At 44.5% G+C, this 22,045-nt stretch overlaps 1 protein-coding gene and 1 pseudogene across 6 annotated transcripts; both read left to right on the top strand.

The window, feature by feature from the left end:
- Positions 1–453: 453 nt before the first annotated feature.
- On the top strand, positions 454–12,034 carry LOC123143275 (disease resistance protein RGA2). 6 transcript variants are annotated; one of them, XM_044562133.1, is made up of 7 exons: positions 454–631; positions 863–984; positions 1,072–1,249; positions 5,501–6,556; positions 7,467–9,633; positions 10,041–11,192; positions 11,307–12,034. In XM_044562133.1, exons 4-7 carry the CDS (start codon positions 5,516–5,518, stop codon positions 11,417–11,419), a joined length of 4,473 nt encoding a protein of 1,490 aa, XP_044418068.1. In that variant the 5' UTR covers positions 454–631; positions 863–984; positions 1,072–1,249; positions 5,501–5,515; the 3' UTR covers positions 11,420–12,034. The 6 variants fall into 6 exon arrangements, 5 of the variants coding, with proteins under 5 accessions (XP_044418068.1, XP_044418071.1, XP_044418069.1 ...); XR_006470772.1 differs by lacking the exons at positions 454–631; positions 863–984; positions 1,072–1,249 and adding an exon at positions 4,740–5,305 and having other exon boundaries at positions 11,311–11,460; positions 11,742–12,034; XM_044562134.1 differs by lacking the exons at positions 454–631; positions 863–984; positions 1,072–1,249 and adding an exon at positions 4,743–5,305 and having other exon boundaries at positions 11,307–11,460; positions 11,742–12,034.
- Positions 12,035–16,652: 4,618 nt separating this feature from the next.
- Positions 16,653–21,051, top strand: LOC123142374 (disease resistance protein RGA2-like; annotated as a pseudogene).
- The last annotated feature ends 994 nt before the right edge of the window (positions 21,052–22,045 follow it).

Raw genomic sequence — 22,045 nt, 5'->3', positions numbered from 1 at the left:
ACTTTGAAAAATAATGTATTTCAAAATTTCCCTAAAAAATTAAAAAATGTTAAGAAATTTATAAAATGGTCGTAAATTTGAAAAAGAAAGTTAATGTTTGAAAATTGTTGATGCAAAAAGTGTTCATGATTTAGAAAATGTTCATAGATTTTAGAGAATGGTCATGAATTTGAAAACATTTGCGGATTTTTAGAAAATATTAACAAATTTGAAAAACGCTCACAAATTTTACAAAACAAATGAATTCACGAAGTGTTTATGAAATGTTTAATTTATAAAAATAAAAGTTTAACCAATAATAAAAACAAAGAAAGCGGAATAAAAAACAACATGACGAATGAAAACCGGCGAAACCTTCTTTTTTTCTGAGAGTTCCGGCGAAACCTTCTGAAAACTTCGGAAAACAGGTGTAGAACCATTGTGCCATATATGGGCCGGCCCACTACCAAACGACGCAGCGCACTGTGTACTAATTGGCCTCTGTTCCCCGCATCGCTGGGCCGCAAACCCCACCGGCGGCGGCTCCGACAGCACCATGGCGCTGCGCTCCCTGTCGAGAGGCTTTCCGGCCGGTGTGCTCCGGCAGGCATCGCCGGCGGCCGGCTTCCGCCTCATGGGCACCCGCTGCCAGGTTCGTCCCACCCACGGCCCCCCTCCTCTAAAAGCGACGCGATCTAGGTCTTCTTCTCCCGTAAGAGCGACAGTAGATCTGCTGCCGGCGGAACCTCTCACCACGCAGGATGGAACCAGAATCGCCTTTCATATTTTTTTTCTTGTTATTAAAAAAGATTGATTTTCACATTGCAAGAAGTGCTGGGAAGCCTATGTTGATTCATACTGCGTGTCTGTTCCCTCCTCGCAGGCGAAAGAAGCGCAAGAAGTGCTGGCAAGTCTGCAGAGCGCGATGAGAGAGACACCTGTTCTGGCCTCCGGACGCCACCTGCTGTTACACCAACAGTTCACTGACTTGCAGGAGAAGACGAGGTGCTGCTCTGAATCACTCTATGTTCTATTGATGTTTCAAGACCTGGACGTTTTGATCACTCACTTGTTTGCTTTGTTGATTCATAGGCGTGATCTGGAGAGGATGTTGAAGTCTGCCAACAACATGAGGAAGGCCGCGGATGCAATTCTTGGTGTTACGATCCTAGGGGTTCCGTTGCTTCTCGTCATGGGAAGCAAGGATCAGGCTTGATAACCTCCTTTCGTCGCTTCCTGGTGCTTGGGAGCAAGGACCAACTCAGTACCAGTAAGCTGTACATGCTGCGCATGTGACATATCACCTGTCTAGTTTTTAATTGAAGTCGCAATGTTACTTTATAAAAATTAGAGTGGTGCGTCTGACTTATGTCTTTATATCTTTAGCGGGCCTGGTCTTATCTCAACTAAATTGAGTATGCATACATGATAATATGTACTGCATAAGACCTTAGAGCATATCTCTAGTTTACAAAATGACAACTTCCTCTAATACTTGGAAGAACAACTTAAGCTCCTCGTCTTTGTTTATTGGCGTGCCTGTGTTGGCTCATGTACTGCTTAGGGAAGAGGATGGGGAATTGAGTGCATACATCAGCGTATTCGGGAAACCTTCTCTGATTTTGTGAGAAGCATTGACGGAAGCATAGACATTTAGACAGAAACATGGGTAGGTGGCGGTGTTGATTGTCATAGTATGGAAATGGTCGACATGGTCTGAGCAAGGTTAATAAACAGGAAAATCCCATATTTATTTGGTACAGAGAGCATGAAATGGGCCGCAACATGCACATTGCTCATGATTTTATATGATTGTTCTAGAGAAGCCCGGAGAAAACATGGTGCTGCAGCTTTGATCAATTCACGCCAGGCCAGGTACCCACCTCATACGACTGACAAGATAGAAATATCTAGAGATGCAAGGTGGCATAATCTGGTGCAACCGATAAATTAATCCAATGGTTACAGATGCCCGGATTTGCACCTATCAACTGTTGGATGGAAGTAAATCAACCGATAGTATTCAAATTTATTTGTACACTACATAGGGGCATAGATATAGATAGTTGTTCCAAGGAAGGCCTTCCACCGCTGTGGATATGGTCAGAGGCTTTTATTTAGTCCTGGGACTAGTCCAGCTTATTGGTAAGGACCATGTGAAAAATAAAGTCTACTCTATAACCTTTCACAACCTTCAACGCTTGCCAAGTTCACATTACAACATTCAACTCTTGAAATCGTTTGTTTTTAACCTGGAAGATGAAATCCATTCGGTTACAAAAGCAACGCCTGGGCTTCAGAACTGTGGTCATCTTTCGCTGATCTTGTAAGCGATGTCATCTTTCTTTGCCACTTTGCTTGACTGGAGACATGAGGAAATGGAGCATGGCTGCTTGATTGTTTTGGCTTGAATAATCAAAACTAGTGCTATCACAGGCTGGCCACATCTTAGTCTCGACATCAATTTTGAGTGTTATAGTTCTGCACTAGTTTCCTTCTGACAAGAAAACACAACACCATGAAATGCAGCTATTTGCAGCTGTTTATTGTTCTGTTTTCAGTTATTAGCTCTGAGATGACAGTATGATGTGATACACCAACTCCAGTGATGAACTCTTCCCTTCCTATCTGCCGAGAAAACTCAACACCATGACAACTCCAGTGATGATACAGCCGTCTGCAGCTGCATTGTGCTTTCTCTTATTCCCCTGTCTCCAGTCAGCTCTAACCTCTAAAACAAGATGATGATATACTCACTCCAGCAACGAACTGAGATGATTTTATGATGATCCAGCTGCGTGCCTGCTCCTCCCATGCAAACGACCATGCTAGTGTTACTTGGAGTTCTGAAGATCTGTATGCAGTGAACTTGTGTTGTTATTGTGATAGTTTCGACAAAATTTCTTCTGTTTACTAGAGCACCTTGATAGAGCTAGTGTTGGTACAGGATGTGATCTGGAGTACCTTGTTCCATGCCATGTTTAGTGATGACAAATTCTGGGCACTGTACGAATCCTTCTGAAATGCCACTTTGTGTCATGTACGAGTGGTGTCTGTTTTCATACATTTTGTGTCCATGTATGCAACTATGCAAGTGAGGCACATGCAAGTGCACGATTACAGTGGTAATCCTGGAGCAAAGATACATAACAAATATTTACAGGTGCATGGGCTTTGATCAGCCGTAGTGGAGCACTGATCAGTATGCACGATAGCGCAAGCGAATGGCAGGTTCAGACCAACTGAACCAGAACCCTAAACTAAACCTATACTAGTCCTTGATCTTCTTCTTCTTTTCTTCTTAATCTTCAACCTGCAAAACTATCAATAGCAGAGAAAGAATTTGGATTATATTTAAATTGTTGCATTCCCCTAAGGGAAATGCATTAGTGTTTGAGCTGGTACTTGGGATCATTGCAACTGGGCCAAGAACCCTAATCAGAAAGATCCCAGAGCAACATAGCAAGAAAGCCAATCAGAAGAACATGTTTGATCCCGGAACAGGAGATTGACCAAATGTACAGGACAAGAGATTAGAAGTACAGGAAGTAGTCCAACATCAGGGAACACCAGTAGTAGCAGATCAAGTCCAAGCAATGGATGATGTCCAGCATATAAGATATAACCAAGAGAGGGAAGACATAAATCATAAACCCATTGAAAGTGCAATTGTCATTCAATTATGATTTTGGTGTTCATAGCAGTACAATTTGCGAGAACTAATGACGGTTGCCAAGTACTCCCTCCTTCCCAAAATATAAGGTGTGATTGACTTTGCACGGTCTTTGATGCACGACTTTGACCGTGCATATATGCCGAAGTACATGGATTAAACATGTATAAATGGCATCGTCGTATTTATCTTTCAAAACAATTTTATTTCATATGTTTGTATACTAATTTTGTAGACATATAATACATGAAAATCATAGTTAAAGTTGTGTAACAAAGACCAGAAAAGCCAATCGGCGCCTTATATTTTAGGAAGGAGGGAGTATATCTTAGGACATTGGTTTCTCCATTTGGTCTATGGGCTTTGGTAACCCCATTTATTCAAAGAGGAAAAAAGGCATTGTTTTTCAGAGGCTCGGAAAGTTTTCGGTTACTTTTTTGAGTCCTAGGAACATCTTTACTATCAAGAGGGGTTGCAGAGATTAGTGAGCTGGGGAACTTAAAATTATTTCATATACACTTCTCCCAAGAGATTCCATGATCATGGGAAGGTTATTGTCACCGAGGAAGTATCCACCTCCAGAGGTCCGGGTGCCCGGAGGCACTGGGGAGATTGCTCGTGGTCTCGGCTGTGTCTGGGTGCCGACCCTCTCTCTGGCTCTCTCGACTTTTGTTTTGTCCGGGTGCCCGGGGACTTTGTTTGTCTTATTTTGTTTTAATAATAATATAATGATTTAAGTACTACTTGTGTGTTTATTTGTGTTGGTTTTATTTGATGTGAGTTGGATATTATTTAGAGCATTGCATATACACAAATATGTGGTTGGAAGCAGAAGCAGAAATATGGATATCAAGTTTTAGGTGTGCTGTAAAAATTATAATAATATTATTTGGTTTGTCTTTTCTGTTTTAATAATAATATAATGATTTTTTTTGGCTATCCAAAGTTTCTCCTCTTCATTAATTTTCTTTTTTTTTTGAATTTTGGTAGCCAAAACTTTGGTCCGTTGTTGTAGATGCACTTTACGGGGTGCTTCTACTTGTGTTTTAACCAGCCCTTTTTTTTCTCAAAAAAGAAATAATGTATGGCGGGGAGTGGCTCTTGAGGAGAAGAGCGAGAAATTGGATCATCTGGAGAAGAGCCGTGTGTTCACCATTATTGCTTGCTGCGCACACGGAGGAGAGGAGCACGTTGCAGTTGGCGAATAGTGGTAGTACTACTGCTCCGGTAGTTAATGTTGACACACCCTCTCTCTCAATCATTCATCGCTCCGCCCCACTCCTCACTCCCTGCCCCCTGCCCTCCCTGCCTCCATTACTCGCCTAGCGTCTCTCCCAGCTGTCTCCATTAATCACCTCACTGGCCGCTGCCCAGATCTTCTGCCAACGCCGCGCCCCTCCTTCTCAGATCCAATCCAAGCGCAGCCTCCCTCCTGCTCAGATCTCCTCCAAGCGCCGCCGCCCTGCTTCCCCTTACCCTTCCTGCCGTGCTTCGTCCCTGCTAGCTTCTCCATGGCGACACGACGGTGAGGGCAGTGACAGCACAGCTGCAGCCGCGACGGCGGCGACGACGACGACGAGGAGTACTCAAACTTTGAGTGGCACATAAGCTCTTCTCCTCTGGGTTTGCTTGCTTCTATCCATCCGGTATCAGGTAGCCGTAGCTTCTGCTTGCCTGTTTTTCTTTTCTTTGCTGTTTAGTTGGCATGCTTATAACTCGTTCCCCATGTTTGTCAGTTCAGCATTCCAACCTGCTGTCATTTTTTTTTCTTCTACTAGTAATTAATCCTTAGCTGCACCGAATGGTGGGGAATGATAACGATATGGTGTTGGTTCATCTTTGTTACAGCAAAAGGAAGCGGAAATGACGATGGTCCTGGACGCCTTTGCATCCTACGTGCAAAACATGCTCACGGAGATGGTGAGTGAAGAGGTGCACATGCTGCTTGGAGTCACAAACGAGATCAAGAAGATGGACGTCAAGCTTAAGGACCTCAAGAACTTCCTCGCCGACGCTGACCGGAGAAACATCACCGACGAGAGCGTGCAGGAGTGGGTGGCCCAGCTCAAGCGTGCCATGTACGAAGCTACAGACATCCTTGACCTCTGTCAGCTCAAGGCCATGGAGCGCGGTCCCTCCACTGCAGATGTGGGGTGCTTCAACCCCTTGCTCTTCTGCATGCGGAATCCCTCCCATGCCCACGACATCGGCACCCGCATCAAGGCGCTCAACCAGAACCTCGACGACATCAAGGAGCGAAGCGCTGCTTTCAGCTTCATACCTCTTGGTTCCTCTGAGGATCCTAGTAGCAAGGTGCAAGCCTCTCGTTCTGGCAATAAGAGACGTGAGACGTCAGGGGTGTTTGACCGGTCGGCTGTAGTCGGAGAGAAGATTGAACAAGACACAAGAAAGCTGGTTGAGATCATGCTGAGTGAAAAGGAGGGCAACCCCAACATCATGGTGTTCGCCGTTGTCGGTGTCGGCGGAATCGGCAAGACCACTCTTGCCCACAAGGTCTTCAATGACGAAGCCTTGAACAACAAGTTCCAGAAGACGATATGGTTGAGCATCAACAAGGACTTTGATGAGGTTGAGTTGCTCAGGACAATCATCACGCAAGCGGGGGGAGTACATTGTGGTCATAAGGCGTTGGCTGTGCTTCAGCCAATCCTTGTCACTACCTTGAAAGGGAAGAAGCTATTCCTGGTGCTGGATGATGTGTGGAACCATGGGGCGTGGGATGATGTGCTTAAAACACCCTTGGCTAATGTTGTGGCTCCAGGTAGCCGAGTCCTCGTCACTACTAGAGATGAAATAGTAGCTCGAATGATGAAAGTGGTGCTTCCCTACCACCATGTGGACAAATTAGATGAGGAGGATGCCTGGTCATTGCTCCAGAAACAGGTGTGTAACTAAATTCCATGGTTAATTTGGGGTATAGATATAATAATTGGCACATTCTTTTATGTATTATTCATTGCTCAAGAAACAGGTGTGTAACTAAACACCATACAACATGGACACTACATATACTTATGCCACAACACATGCAAGCCGCATGTGTACAGAAGGCACAATATATAGTTGGACTTAGTTATCAAATTTAGGTTGATGAAAGTTGGACAACCGTACTCCCATAACAACACTAGACCTCGTGTATGGTTTGCTGAATATAGTTCTATCTGGGGGTAATTAATTCATATATTTTTTTGTTAGTATACACCTAAAGGAATTTTTTACCTTTCCCGGCATTGTTTTCCCCTTTTAGAAAGCTAAAATTTTGAAATATATGTAGTCGCCACCTAAAATATGCGAGTCCAAAAAAATGGATAATTGGGATTGTACAAATTTTCTTTGATTTACAAAAGCTGAAAAACATTGGCCCTATTCTTCCGTTTCCATCATGTTCACAAATGCAGAGCCAATCCTTGGGCTAAAACTCATAAACTGTTTTCATCATGTTCACAAATACAATCAATCCTTGGGCTAAAACTCAGTCATGTTTGGTTGGAGGTGTCAATAAATCCACATTAAGTTGTACAGTACTATACCGCTGTATGAAAAGGCTGTAATCGGTCAATGATACTTAAATGTGCCCACGCCCACTCACATGCCAGACGTCTCAGTTGACAGCAACGTCCCCGCTTACCAGTTCATTCACTCAATAATTCAATTTTGGTAGTACATTAACCAATATTTCGTGAGTCTCTTTTCTCCACTAGCCTATTATTGACTAATATTGCTTCGACACTAGCGGTTAACAAACGACTATTCCTTCTCTCAAGGAAAATCCACTACTTATTGACTGCATCAGTTCAACTGCTTGCAGATAATCTCAAGTGAGAATGATGGACGTGACATTGATATGCTCAAGGACATTGGGTTGCAAATTATAGCAAAATGTGATGGTTTGCCTCTTGCAGTCAAAGTAATGGGAGGTCTATTGTGTCAGAAGGACAAAAACCGCCGTGAGTGGGAGATGGTTCTGGCTGATTCTGTATGGTCGATATCTGGAATGCCCGAAGAGCTAAACCATGCAGTGTATTTAAGCTATGAAGATTTACCTTCTACTGCCAAACAATGCTTTCTGCATTTCTCCCTTCTCCCTAAAACTGCAAAGTTTTTTTGCAATGAAATCATTGGCATGTGGATAAGTGAAGGATTTCTTCATGGGACCTCGGATGACTTAGAAGAACTCGGACGCAAGTACTATAAGGAGCTTATATTGAGGAATCTTATAGAGCCAAATATAGAGTATATCGATCAAAATCTTTGCAACATGCATGATGTTGTACGCTCATTTGCTCAGTTTGTGGCTAGAGATGAGGCACTAGCAGCTCACAGTGGGGAAACTAATATTGTTAGTAGACTTAGTGCACATGAGTTTCTTCGGTTATCTCTAGAAAGCAAAGCATCAGAATCAGATGGGTTAGACTGGAGTTCTTTGCAGGCACAAAAGACACTAAGGGCGCTAATATCAGTTGGCTATATAAATATCAAGCCTGGGGATTCCTTGGTTCATTTTCCATGTCTACGAACTTTATGTATATATTCTGCACATGTTGTAGCATTGCATGAATCTTTGCATGAACTCAAGCACCTGAGGTACTTGTCGTTAATAAACACGGACATATCTAGTCTGCCGGATAGCATTGGAAAGATGAAATTCTTGCAGTACATTAGCCTTCATGGATGCGAACAATTTGTGAAAGTTCCGCATAGCTTTGTAAAGTTAGGGCTGCTAAGGTACCTTAGCTTCAGTGGAACGAGCATAGAAGGCATACCTAAGGGGTTTCATGCTCTAACGAACTTGAGGGTATTAACTGGGTTTCCAGCCCAGGTGGATGGTGATTGGTGCAGTTTGGAAGAGTTGGGTCCTCTTTCTCAGCTCAAGCATCTTGAATTGGACGGATTGGAGAATATAACTGCTTCCTCATCTGCAACAAAGGCAAAGCTTGGCGACAAGGTGCAACTTACTATTCTATTCTTAAATTGTGGTAGTATACTGGGAGATGATGGGCTGATTAAAGAGGAAGATGGTGTCTCTGAGGAAAAGCAACAACGAATCGAGAAGGTGTTTGAGGAGCTCTGCCCTCCGCACAGGTTAGAAACTCTTGTCATCAAGGGATATTTTGGCCAAAGGCTACCATTGTGGATGATGTCATCATCAGCTGTGCCCCTCAAGAGCTTGAGGAATCTGTTCATTACTGACCTAGCTTGCTGCACACAACTTCCTGATGGCCTTTCTCAGCTCCCCTTTTTAGAGTTCATTCAGATCAATCATGCTCCAGCCATCAAACGTATTGGACCTGAATTCATACAGTCCTACCATCACCACAGTCCCTGTCCTTCCCAGATGGTGGCTGCATTTCCGAGATTGCATGAGATGAATTTAATAGGAATGGTGGAATGGGAGGAGTGGGAGTGGGAGGAGCAAGTGCAAGCCTTTCCTGTCTTGCAGCAGCTTATGCTAGAGCAGTGCAAATTGAAATGTCTTCCTCCTGGCCTTGCCTCCCAGGCAAGGGCTTTGAATTCGTTATCCATAACATCTGTCCAAGGTCTTGTCTCTCTAGAGAACTTTCCATCTCTGGTTGAGCTGGATCTGGATGAAATCCTTGACCTGGAGAGGATCACTAATCTTCCAAGACTACAGAAGCTTACCATTGAAGACTGCCCAAAGCTGAAGACATTGGAAGGTGTTCCTGCACTCCAGAGGCTCATACTCACGGATGAAGACATGAAGACACTCCCAGAATACATGGGAGGTATAAACCCAAGGCATTTGGAGCTATATTGTAGCCTTGCACTGCTCACTTCCATAGCCGCTGCACAGTCTGGCCCTGAGTGGGACAAGTTCAGCCATGTTAAGCATGTCAAAGCATATGCATCTGAAGGAGATAATACAAAGAAATGGTTTGTCTTGTACACAGCTGATCCCTACAACTTGGAGACAAATGTCAGCCGTTCTTTCATGTCCAGAGGTAATTTCACATTGCTCGTTCATCTTAATTTGTCTATCTATTCTGGTTATCTGAACTATTCTGTCTGTATTGTACATTTTGTCAGTATGCTGGAGTTTGCATATTGCCAACTATTCCTTTTGAATAGACCCTTCTAAAGTAGGACAACAATAATATGCTAGTAATGTCTGCATAGATGTATTACTAGCTTTTTCTCTTTAGAAATAGATGACTGGCTTTTTATCGTTTTGTTCACCGATGCTATTTTCTGATTTGGCGAGTCCATCATTTGCTTAGTTACTGTTGTTCACACTTGTTCCCTACTGCTCATATGTTATTTCATCTCACTGTTTTAACTCTGTCACAGTTGAGTTGTTGACTTGCAAGCTTTAGTCCGTCATTCACTTTTATCCTTTTTTCTCATGCAGGAACCTTAACCTCTTTTGAGGACACACAACGATTTGAGCATGTCTTCAAAATGACAAGAAAAACATTTAGCTACATCTGCAGCTTGGTGATGAAGCCGTCAATGAAAGATATGAACAGCTACACATTTGTTGACGGGAGGGTACTTTCTTTAGAAGACCGAGTGGCCGTTTCTCTGAAAAGGTTGTACTCTAGTGAGCCACCGGAGACCATAGGATCCTCTGTTGGTGTGAACGAGTCAACTCTTTTGTTGGTAACTGAGAGCTTCGTTGTGTCTGTGGACAAGCGAGCAGGGCACCATTCGCGCTGGCCAGACTCCAGCGAAATGGATAAGATCAAATCCATGTTTGAAAAGATCCACAATATGCATAACTGTTGCGGTGTTATATGTACAACTCACATCCCATTTGGGCCAAACTGGGACCGTGAGAAGAATGACAGCATCCTAGTACAGCTCGTCATTGATCCAGAGATGAGGTTCAGGTCCATTTGGTGGGGACGGATAAGCAGTATGAACATGTTGAGTATTTTGCATGAATCTAATTTGTTCAATGAGTGCGAGGAGGGCGGTTACCTGAATGGCAGCAAGCTGAAGGTGGCATTAGATGGATCAGAAGTCGGGGAATACATAATTGGTGATGCAGGATTCCCTCTTCTCCCGTGGCTACTCACACCTTACCAGGAAGAAGACCTCTCAGACTCCAAGGCGGAGTTCAATAGGAGACACAACGCAGCCACAACCTGCGCTCTGAAGGCGCTGGCAAGGTTCAAAGACACATGGAAGTACCTGCAGGGAGAGACGTCATGCCCTGTCAATCCGGACACACTAGTTGAAACAATCCATGCCTGCTGCTACTTGCATAACATAGTTATAGATATGGAGGAGGATGGGGCCATGCCGAGCATTGAGGAGCCGGATGACTCTGAGGATGATGCAGCCACGTCGAGCGCTGAGGAGCGGGATGACTCTGAGGATGATGCAGCCACGTCGAGCGCTGAGGAGCCAGATGACTCTGAGGATGATGCAGCCACGTTGAGCGTTGAGGAGCCGGATGAGTCTGAGGAACTGCGCCAGGTAGCAAATGAGGATGCTGTCGTGGCGAGGGATATGCTGTCGCAATACTTCTTGACCACCATGTCATCTGAATCGGGAGGTGAATTAAGATAACTTCTCCTACATCTTGATTTGTTTGTTTGGTTTCTATGTCCACTAATTTGTCATAATTAATTATTTCTTCCTGTTTTTTTTACATCCTTCATCTGTTTAGTCAGCCCGGTGGATGCAGAGGAGGACCATGAAGTAGTTGCATTGGGCTCAGGGGATGAAGACAAGGAACAAGAAGTGCAGACAAGAAGAGCAGATGAAGAGATCGTTAACTGAAAAACAACTTGTTTCTGCCACATCTTCCAGCTTCATTCTAGGCACTACTGCTAGCATCAAGTTTTGTTCTCTTGTTGGTTTGTTATTTTGATACGGCACTAATGTGAATAAGAATCTCCGATCAACTCCGAAAGAAAGGAACTGATACAACACATTATATACCTGTTAGCTGAGACTCTTATGCATTTCACCCTGCATCAGCAGTTGCTTCAATTGACGGTCCATCCATTTAATAGCATCTCTGAATTGCAAATGGAGTTAACAGCTACACTCTTGGTGCAAATGAAAATTGATGATATATTTAAAACCTTGATTTGACCAGGTTGAAGGGAAAGCCCACCATCCTGCTGGAAGCTGGGAGCTCTTAAATCCATGCACGCGAAGCAGCCCATGCGATGGAGCCAGAGACGACTCTGATGCTGCGACAGGAAGTGAAGTTGGGCATTCTTTTTTATACTGTACTATAATTTCAGCAAAGACAGTTGTTGGCATGTACTGTATGTGTTGAAAAAACGACGCTTGTGGCGTAGAAGATGCATGGAGACTCTCTGTAGTTCCCAGTCAGTGTACGTCGTGGAGACCCAGGCTCTCTTCTCATTCAGTTGGTTCCCTTCACTCGTTGATTTTCAGATTTGTTAATTCGGCTGGAACCTGTGCATTTTTGGGTACTTCCATATTTGCCGTGCTTGAGCATGGCTGAAAGTGTCTGTCTAATTCAGTTCGTGCGTTTTGCTTTTCGCTTTATTTCCCCTCTTGGTTGTTGTTGTTGCAACACTGACATCTCAGAGTCAGAGTTACCTATGTCTGTCTGTTGTAGATGCATGGAGACTGTCTGTCTGTCTGTCTGTAGTTCCCGTCTGTCGGTCGGTTGATGCAAACTTGAGAATTTGCTTTGCATACATACAAGTAAAGGGCAGGCTGTACTTGGTGGAAAATTTCAAATCAAAATACACCTGAATGTGATATGAATGTGATACACAGCACATGCTGCAGAGGGCAATGTTACCTGGACTGATGCTTCTTCTTCTTCTTCTTCTTCGGTGTGCACTACACTACATGAATAGAGCTGCTGTTTCTTATTGGGCTGACTGATTCTGCATCGATTGGCATGTGATCAGGTGCCAGCAGTGCACCACCACCACAGAAGGCAGGGCTTTTAGCTTTGAACCTACTACTACTATAGGTTATTATTATTATGCCAATGGTGAAATCTCAGGCATTGTCACGAGCCAAAATATCAGCACCGGCCCCAAGGCCACAGGCCGTAAGACAACATCACCAGATCCCACCTGTGATTGTGATGCTCAAAGGTTTCGACGTGACCAGCCACCATACTGAACTTTCCCAGTATTCAAAGGAGGGATTTGGAGCTCGCAGGGACTCAGAATCGAGACCAACACTCAGAGGCGTGCGCTGCTATCCACTTCACCACACTGCCACTTGTTGTATTTTGTAGTGCGAAAAATATAAGAAGACACAGCAACATCCATATATATGAAATATTTTCTGAATTTTTTTTGAAACATTCATTAAAAAATGTCAACACTTTTCAAATGTCGAATAGTTTTTGAATTTATGGACAAATTTGAGCAAATTATTTCTGAAATTTGAACAAAATTTAAAAACGTGAACAATTTCCAAACATCTTTTGAAACATGAACAATTTTAAACATTTGTGGTTTCTTTTTTTAGGGTTTTGTTTGTCCCATTTCCCTTCCGTTTTTATATCTTTTTATTACATTTTCATTTCCTTTAAAAAAATTGTGAACTATTTTTAAATCATGAACCTTTTCTTAAATCCGTCAACTTTTCAAATTCTTGAATATTTTCTTAAATTCGCGAACTTTTTTTTTGAAATCCGTGAATTTTTCTTCAAATTCATGATCTCACCTCAACTTTTACAAAAACTTTTCAAAGTCTGCGATTTTTTTTCAAATTCGTAAACATTTGTTTTCAAAATGGACGAACTGTTTTAATATCCGACAAAACTTGGCCAGCCCAATAGACACCTTACGTGAGCGATGTCTATTTTTTTCGTTTTTCTTTTCTATTTTCACTAATTCATTTTTCGCCTTTTTGAAATTTATTATTATTTTTGAAGCCTGTTTAATAATTTTTTCTTGCTTTCAAACATTGTTTACAATTTTATAAAATTTTCTGGAATTTAAAAGATGTTCCTGTTTTTGAATTTCTTTTGTTCACAAATTTAAGAAATGCTTGCATTTCAAAAAAGTCGATAAATTTTAAAAAGTACGTCGTTTAGTGGTCGCAGAATCTCAATGTATTTTTTTATTATGTTTGAGATGATTTGTACTTTCGATGAACTTTTATAATAGATGTGATGTTTTACGAAAAAAAGCTCAAAACTTGGCAAAATTTGGTCTTTCAGATTGTGTTATGTTTGGCTTGAAGTGGCTCGGGATCATGTATTAATCCCTATGAACATTGTTGTTAGAGCAACTATGGTCGAACCCTCACAAGGGTTTAACTCCTAAAAAGTTTTCCTTTTGAGTAGTTAAACCGGACCTAGCCCAAACTTCAAACGGTTTAACTCCTCAAAAAATTTAGGTGGCGCATCGGCTGCACCTCAAATTTGAGCAGCCGAACCGAGTTCTCAGAAAAAAGTTTTCCTCCCCCGCTTGGCTGCCTCCACGTCGGTGCTGCCCTCCTGCCTCTGTCGCTTTCCTTTCCTCGCCGCCAACCGTGCAACCCCCAACCCACTTTGATTTGACCGCCGCCCACCATCGTAACCCGAATCGACGGATCTAACCACTGCCAATGGGTAGGGCCACCCCGTATCCTTGTTTCATTCAGAAGGGTCCACACAGCCACCCGAGCACCTGCCGCCGTCGCCCACTCGAGATCCATGTCTCAGCCACCGTTGCAGCCGAAGAAGAAGTAGTATGGTGGGTGGCAATGGTTGTGGGGCCCTTGGGCTGCAGAGATCAGCAATCTGAACACGTGGGATAAGCGGTGGCTCGGCACATTCCAATCCGCGGAGCAGCCGGCGGGCGCGCACGACATGGCGAAGGTAACTACTTCCCCCTTGGTAGCCGCATCCCGGACTTCGTCGAGCCTCGAGTGGTCTCCCATCGTGAGGAGAACGGGAATTGTTAGACCATGAACCAGCTTGAGGCCGACTGCCTCGGCAAGCCTATATGGCCGAGCTCACCACGAAGAATCGGGAGTTTGTCGCCGCGGTTAACTCCTTAAATGCCTCCTCAAACTTAACTCTTTAAAAATTTAAGGAGTTAAAAAGTTTTGGTTGGGCGTAGTCGAATCCTACAATTAACTCCCTAAATAAAAAGAACTAACCTCAAAAAAAGAAAAACTAAATTATGTGGCATACACACAAGACACAACTACTAATTCCACATGAGCGCAAAAGAAAAGGAAATTACTAATTCTACTGGCAAAGAAAGCTCGAGGTGATTCATTACTACAGCATCAGATGCCACTTTGGTGGAGCTTTAATTTGGCGTGCCCCGGAGTGGAGAGCAAAGCATCTCTCGCCTCGCCTTGTGTTGAGAGCAAAGCAGGCAGCCAGGCAGCGTGTGCCATTGCTCAAAGCATCGATTCTCTCCCCCTAAGCTAAGAGCATCTCCAGCAGTTCGGCCCCCAGGGCGTCGAAAAAGAACGGCCTGGGGCCGAGCCGACGCTAGATCGGTCTCTGGGGTTCGTTTCTCCCCAGCCACGCCTCCAGGTGCCGCCCCCCAAGGCGCCCCATATTCGAACTCCATCGTTCCCGCTCAAAGAAAAGCGATCATCGCAATAGTTCGGCGATTCAGTGCCACAGTTCGGCGATCAAACAAAAGGACACGCGGAAGGAGTACATCAAACGTCGAGCTCAACCTCCGGCGGCGGCGTCGTCGGCGTACGCGGGCTGGAAGGAGTCGGCACGGCTTCCGGGCTGGTCGGCGTGGCTTCTGTGCTGCCGGGCGCGGTGGAGGCATCGTCGGTGGGCGTCGCGGAGGCACCGTCGGTGGGCGTCGCCGAGGCATCGTCATCAGCCGCCGGGCTGGGCGGCAGCGTCGGCGTCGCCGGTATCTGATTCAGGATGAGGCACTCCTCTTCCTTGGACGTCCACTTGATGCGTGAGGAATGGAGAAGAGTGGGGAGCCTAGAGGGGAAAGCGGGAGAAAACGGCGGGAAAAGGGCTTCAGTCGCCGACAGAGCAGCCCCACGCCGCTTTTCGCTTGTGCCGGCGCGCCCAGGCGACACCCGGCCGCTTGGGTTCGGGGCGGGATCGCCGGCTCTGTATTTCGCCCAAACCGGCGCTAAACGAGATCCTGGGGGCGCGACTGGGCCGATTTTCGGCCACCGGCGCCAAAAATTCGCCTGGGGGCTATTGGGGGCGCGGCTGGAGATGCTCTAAGCTAGCTACATGGCTTTTTTCTATGTACCCCCGGATCCATCAATGCCCCTGCCTGCGCAACCATACCTCGCCCACTTCCTCCTCCGGCGCGCCATACGCCACACAGCACACAAATCCCATCCAATCCAAGGTTTTGGTTACCGGTCGAAATTTTAAGATTTTCCATGGTTACCGTGTATTTCCGTGCCCCTCGGTAAATCCAGACACCGAGCAAAAAATACCATTTTTTTGAATTTTTTAAATTTAAACTCTCGATTTATAGTAAAGTACGTAGGATGTAATTAATGCCATGAGAGTTGGTTTTGGTGTGTTGGTACCGACCTACTTCCTGTTTTGAGAGGTCTCTGGTTCAAATGTTCATTCATTTACTTATTTGAATTTAAAATTCAACTATAAAATTCGTTCGAAATATTCTCAGTATTTCTCGGTAACCATGGTAACCACGTTTACCAGTCCTCCTTGATAAAAATGCCTCATTCGGTAACCAAAACATTGATCCAATCTGAATTGAGGTGCCTCGCTACAAATCGCGACGGCCTAGGCTCAAATTTCGGTGTCCCGGCGCCGGCGGGGTTTGGTCGCCCCACCTCCCGCCTTCACCGCTGGGTCCCGGTTCAGCCGCGCGGTGGCTGACTCCTGACGGCCCCGGAGCGGCGCAGTTCCTAGGCGTGGTGGCGAATCGCTTCTGGGCGCCGCCGCCGTCAGATTGGGGAACTTTTATTGGACAAACAAAACAAAAATCCGAGCTTGACTGGTGAGTCCCAGATGTAAAACTCTTTACTGCAGCAGTTTCAAGTTTCAGGTTTATCAGCTGATATGTTGGTTTACCCTCTTTTCTTACAGCGAAACACAGTAAAAATGGCCATGGTCCTGGATGCTTTTGCATCCTACGTGCAAAACATGCTGACCGAAATGGTGAGCGAGGAGGTGCACATGTTGCTTGGAGTCGGAGACGAGATCGACAAGATGGACCTCAAGAACTTCCTCGCCGACGCCCACAGGAGAAACATCACTGACGAGAGCGTGCGAGAGTGGGTGGGCCAGCTCAAGCATGCCATGTACGAAGCTGCCGACATCCTCGACCTCTGCCAGCTCAAGGCCATGCATGGAGCGGGGTCCATCCAAAGTAGACTGCGGGTGCTTCAACCCCTTGCTCTTTTGCATGCGGAATCCCTCCCATGCCCGTGACATCGGCACCCGCATCAAGGCGCTCAACAAGAGGCTTGACACCATCAAGGAGCGAAGCGCTGCTTTTAGCTTCATCAATCTTGGTTCCTATGAGGATCGTAGCATCAATGTGCACGCCCCTCGTTCTAGTGATGCCGGGCGTGAGACATCAGGGGAGTTCGACCGGCAGGGTGTAGTCGGGGAGAAGATCAAAGAAGACACAAGAAAACTGGTTGAGATGATGCTTTCTGAAAAAAAGCAACAACAACATCATGGTGTTCGCTGTTGTTGGTGTCGGTGGGATCGGTAAGACCACTCTTGCCCAGAAAATCTTCAATGACGAAACCATGAAGGCCAAGTTTGACAAAACAATGTGGTTGAGCATCAACAAGGACTTCGACAAGGTTGAGCTGCTAAGGACAATCATCACTCTTGCCGGAGGAATACATGGAGGTGAAAAGGCATTGACTGTGCTTCAGCCAATCCTTGCCACTACCTTGAAAGGGAAGAAGCTATTCTTGGTGCTAGATGATGTGTGGGACCATGGAGCATGGGACAATGTGCTTAAAACACCCTTGGCTAATGTCTTGGCCTGAGGTAGCCGAGTCCTCGTCACTACTAGAGATGAAAGAGTAGCTCGGGGAATGAAAGCTGTGCTTCCCTACCACCATGTCAACAAGTTGGAGGAGGAGGATGCCTGGTCATTGCTCAAGAAACAGGTGTGTAACTAAATCTCATTCATCTTTAACATTACTAGTTGCATAGTACTTGATTTGGGTGGAGATATAATAATTGGGCACACTCTTTTATATATTGTTCTTTGAGATTATGACATGAATCCTACAATACGAACACTATATATATTTATGCCACCTCACATGCACCCGCCACATGTGTTATCGTCGCACAGAAGGCGGAATAGTTCGGCCGAGGTATCAAATTCAGGTTGATGAAAATTGGACATCTGCACTCCCACAACAACACCAGAACTCATATTCATATATTCTCACATGTATCTTTTTTCCGAATATATAGTTGTACCTGGGAGTAATTAATAGTGTATGTTTTTTTTCCTATTTTTGTGTTTGTTTTTCCCTTTTAGCATGCTAAAATTTCAAACTATTCGTAGTCGTCACCTAAAATGCAAGTCCAAACAAAATCGATAATTAGGATCTTATAAATGTTCTTCAATTTATAAAAGGTGAGAAACAGTGGTATTATTCTTCCATTTTCATCATGTTCACAAATACAGTCAATCCTTGGCCTAAAATTCAGTCATGTTTGGCTGGAGCCTGGAGGCATCAATAAATCCACATTAAGTGGTACAGTCTATACCACAGTATGAAAAGGTTGTAATCGGCAGAATGATACCAAAGCGTGCCCGGGCCCACCAATAGGTGTAGCCAACCCGACCCATAATCTGCCAACATGGATAAAAATAAAAGCTGGTACTTCACATTCTTCTCCTTATTTGGATGTCCAGATTATAAAATTTCCTATATAGAATTATAGATAATTTAAACATGTAATAAGCCTATCACCTTGTGTAGTTGCAGATAAAATATGACTCTGGTTTTTCTGGCACAAAATATGACTTTGTTTTCTTGAGGATGAGTATTTGTATTTGTAGTACCTATCCGCATAATTAAGTACTAATCTATTTAGTTTCTGAGATTAAACTAAGATCTATAACGATCAATAGCCGCTCACATGCTATAGGGCATCCCAGTTGACAGCAACATGCCCCACTTACCAGCTCATTCACTTGATAGTTCAATTTAGACAGTATATTAACTGATCTTTCATGAGTCTCTTTACTCCACTAGCCTACTATTGACTAATATTGAGTTGACACTAGTAGCGGTTAAAAAATTACTATTTTTTCTCTCAAGAAAAACCCTCGTTATTGACCATCAGTTCAACTGCTTGCAGATAATCTTAAGTGAAACAGATGAACGTGAAATTGATATGCTCAAGGATATTGGAGTGCAGATTATAGCAAAATGTGATGGTCTGCCTCTTGCTGTCAAAATAATGGGAGGGCTCTTGTGTCAGAAGGACAAAAAACACCATGAGTGGGAGATGGTTCTGGATGATTCTATATGGTCAATATCTGGACTGCCTGAAGAGCTAAACCATGCAGTATATTTAAGCTATGAAGATTTATCTTCTTGTGCCAAACAATGCTTTCTGCATTACTCTCTTCTACCTAAAACTGCAGTGTTTTATAGAGATGAAATCATTGGCATGTGGGTTAGTGAAGGATTTGTTCATGGGGACTCTGATGACTTAGAAGAACTAGGAAACAAGTACTATAAGGAGCTGATACTGAGGAATCTTGTGGAGCCAAATACACAATATGTTGATCAGTGTGTCTGCAACATGCATGATGTTGTACGCTCATTTGCTCAGTTTGTGGCTAGAAATGAGGCACTAGCAACTTGCAGTGGAGAAACTAATATTGTTAGTAAACTTAGTGCACATGAGTTTCTTCAAATATCTTTAGAAAGCAAAGGATCAGAATCAGATGGTTTAGACTGGAGTTCTTTGCAAGCACAATGTACACTAAGGGTGCTAAGTTCAGTTGGCTTATAAATATCAAGCCTGGTGATTCCTTGGTTAATTTACCATGTCTACGAACTTTATATATATATATATATATATATATATATATATATATATATATATATTCTGCACATGTTGTAGCTTTGCTTGAATCTATGCATGAACTCAAGCACCTGAGGTACTTGTCCTTGGAAAACACTGATATATCTAGTTTGCCAGATAGCATTGGAAAGATGAAACTGTTGCAGTACATAAGTCTTAGTGAATTGTTAAACTTCCACCTAGCATTGTAAAGTTAGGGCAGCTAAGGCACCTTAACTTCGTTGGAACAAGTATAAAAGGCATACCCAGGGGGTTTTGTGCTCTAACAAACTTGAGGATAGTACTTGACTTTCCAGTCCAAGTGGATGGTGATTGGTGCAGTTTGGAAGAGTTGGGTCCTCTTTCTCGTCTCAAGAAACTTCAATTGGGCGGACTGGAGAATATTACTGCTTCCTCATCTGCAACAAAGGCAAAGCTTGGCGACAAGGTGCATCTTACCAACCTAATGTTAAACTGTGCTAGTATATTGGGAGATGATGGGCTGATTAAAGAGGAAGATGGTGTCTCTGAGGAAGAGCAACAACAAATCGAGAAGGTGTTTGATGAGCTCTGCCCTCCGCCTAGGTTAGAATATCTTGATATCACTGGATTTTTTGGTCGATGGCTTCCAAGGTGGATGATGTTATCACCAGTTGTGCCCCTCCAGAGATTGAGAATTTTGTTCATTTGGGACTTGGCTTGTTGTATACAGCTTCCTAACGGCTTGTGTCAGCTCCCTTATTTGGAGTACATTCAAATCAACCGTGCTCCAGCCATCAAGAGTGTTGGACCTGAATTCCTGCACTCGTACCATCACCACAGTCCTCGTCCTTCCCAGATGGTGGCTGCATTTCCAAGATTGCATGAGTTGGATTTTACAGGAATGGTGGAATGGGAGGACTGGGAGTGGGAGGAGCAAGTGCAAGCCTTTCCTGTCTTGGAGGAGCTTATGCTAAAACAATGCAAATTGAAGTGTCTTCCTGCTGGCCTTGCCTCCCAGGCAAGGGCTTTGAATAAATTAAACATATACTATGTCCAGGGTCTCATCTCTGTAGAGAACTTTCCATCTCTGGTTGAGCTGAATCTGGATGAAAACCTTGACCTGGAGAGGATCACTAATCTTCCCAGACTGCAGAAGCTTTCCATGGAAGACTGCACAAAGCTGAAGGTGTTGGAGGGTGTTCCTGCACTCCAGAGGCTCGTTCTCGCGGATAAAGTCACGGAGACACTCCCATAATACATGGGAGGTTTATACCTAAGGTATCTAGAGCTATACTACAGCCTAGCGCTGCTCGCTTCCATAGCAGCGGGTTAATCTAGCCCTGAGTGGGACAAGTTCAGGCACATTGAGCATGTCAAGGCATATGCACGCGAAGGAGGTATTTCAAAGAAATGGTATGTCTTGTACACGGCTAATCCCTACAATTTGGAGACTGTTAGATAAAAAGCAACTTAGCTTTACTGAGGGCCAAAGTCCATTACATATACATGTGTGGTAAAGTGCAGGAAACCCCTTGTACAATGGGGATATACCGAAAAGAGACTATACACATCTAACACCCCCCCTCAAACTCATGGTGGATCAACAACACTGAGTTGGAGAGGAAAAAGCCATGCTGCGCTCGAGTCTGTGCCTTCGTGAAGAAGTCAGCCAGCTGTAACTCAGAGGGCACATAGTGAAGAGCGAGAGTCTGATCCTGCACAGCAGCACGCACAAAGTGGGCATCCATACCGATGTGCTTGGTGAGCTCATGCTTCACCGGCTCACGCGCAATACTGATAGCACCGGTACTGTCTGACAGTAAGGGAGTCGAGGTAGTAGCAGACACACCAAAATCCTCAAGTAACCACCGTAACCAGATCACCTCAGCCGTCAACATAGCCATGGCTCGCAACTCAGCCTCTGTACTCGAGCGAGAAACTGCAGTCTGTTTCTTCGTCTTTCAGGCAATAAGAGAGCCACCAAGAAAGACACAATAAGCAGACAGCGAGCGTCGATCAGAGGGATCACTAGCCCAAGTAGCATCAGAGTAGGCCTGGAGCTTAAGAGAGCTGAAGCGGGGAAAGAAAAGTCGCTGAGAGATCGTGCCACGAAGATATCGCAGAACACGGAGGAGATGACTATAGTGGACAGAGGTTGGGGCGGAAACAAACTAACTCAGGATGTGGACAGGATAGGAGATGTCAGGTCGCGTAACAACAAGATAGACAAGACTGCCAACAAGGTGACGATAGCGAGTGGGATTAAAAAGATGGTCACCATCAGAGGCACGAAGCTGAATGTTGAGCCTCTGGCAGAGAAGCTCCGTCCTTGTTGATCAGTGGCAGCGGCAGGAGGCAGCGGCGGTCCTGCGCCAGAGCTGGTAGGGGCTCCTTACCTTGCGCGGCATGCGGGGACACCGGAGCGACATGATCTGGCCGGCATGCCTGGATACGAG

Source organism: Triticum aestivum, chromosome 6D (assembly GCF_018294505.1).
Source record: "Triticum aestivum cultivar Chinese Spring chromosome 6D, IWGSC CS RefSeq v2.1, whole genome shotgun sequence".
NCBI lineage: Eukaryota > Viridiplantae > Streptophyta > Magnoliopsida > Poales > Poaceae > Triticum > Triticum aestivum.
This window is presented reverse-complemented; position numbering and strand designations above follow the sequence as displayed.

Coding starts and splice junctions, on each gene's coding strand:
- LOC123143275 (XM_044562133.1), top strand. CDS start 5,516: ATGACGATGGTCCTGGACGCCTTTGCATCCTACGTGCAAAACATGCTC. Junction 9,634..10,040: donor CCGTTCTTTCATGTCCAGAG/GTAATTTCACAT, acceptor TTTCTCATGCAG/GAACCTTAACCTCTTTTGAG. Junction 11,193..11,306: donor CATGTCATCTGAATCGGGAG/GTGAATTAAGAT, acceptor TCATCTGTTTAG/TCAGCCCGGTGGATGCAGAG.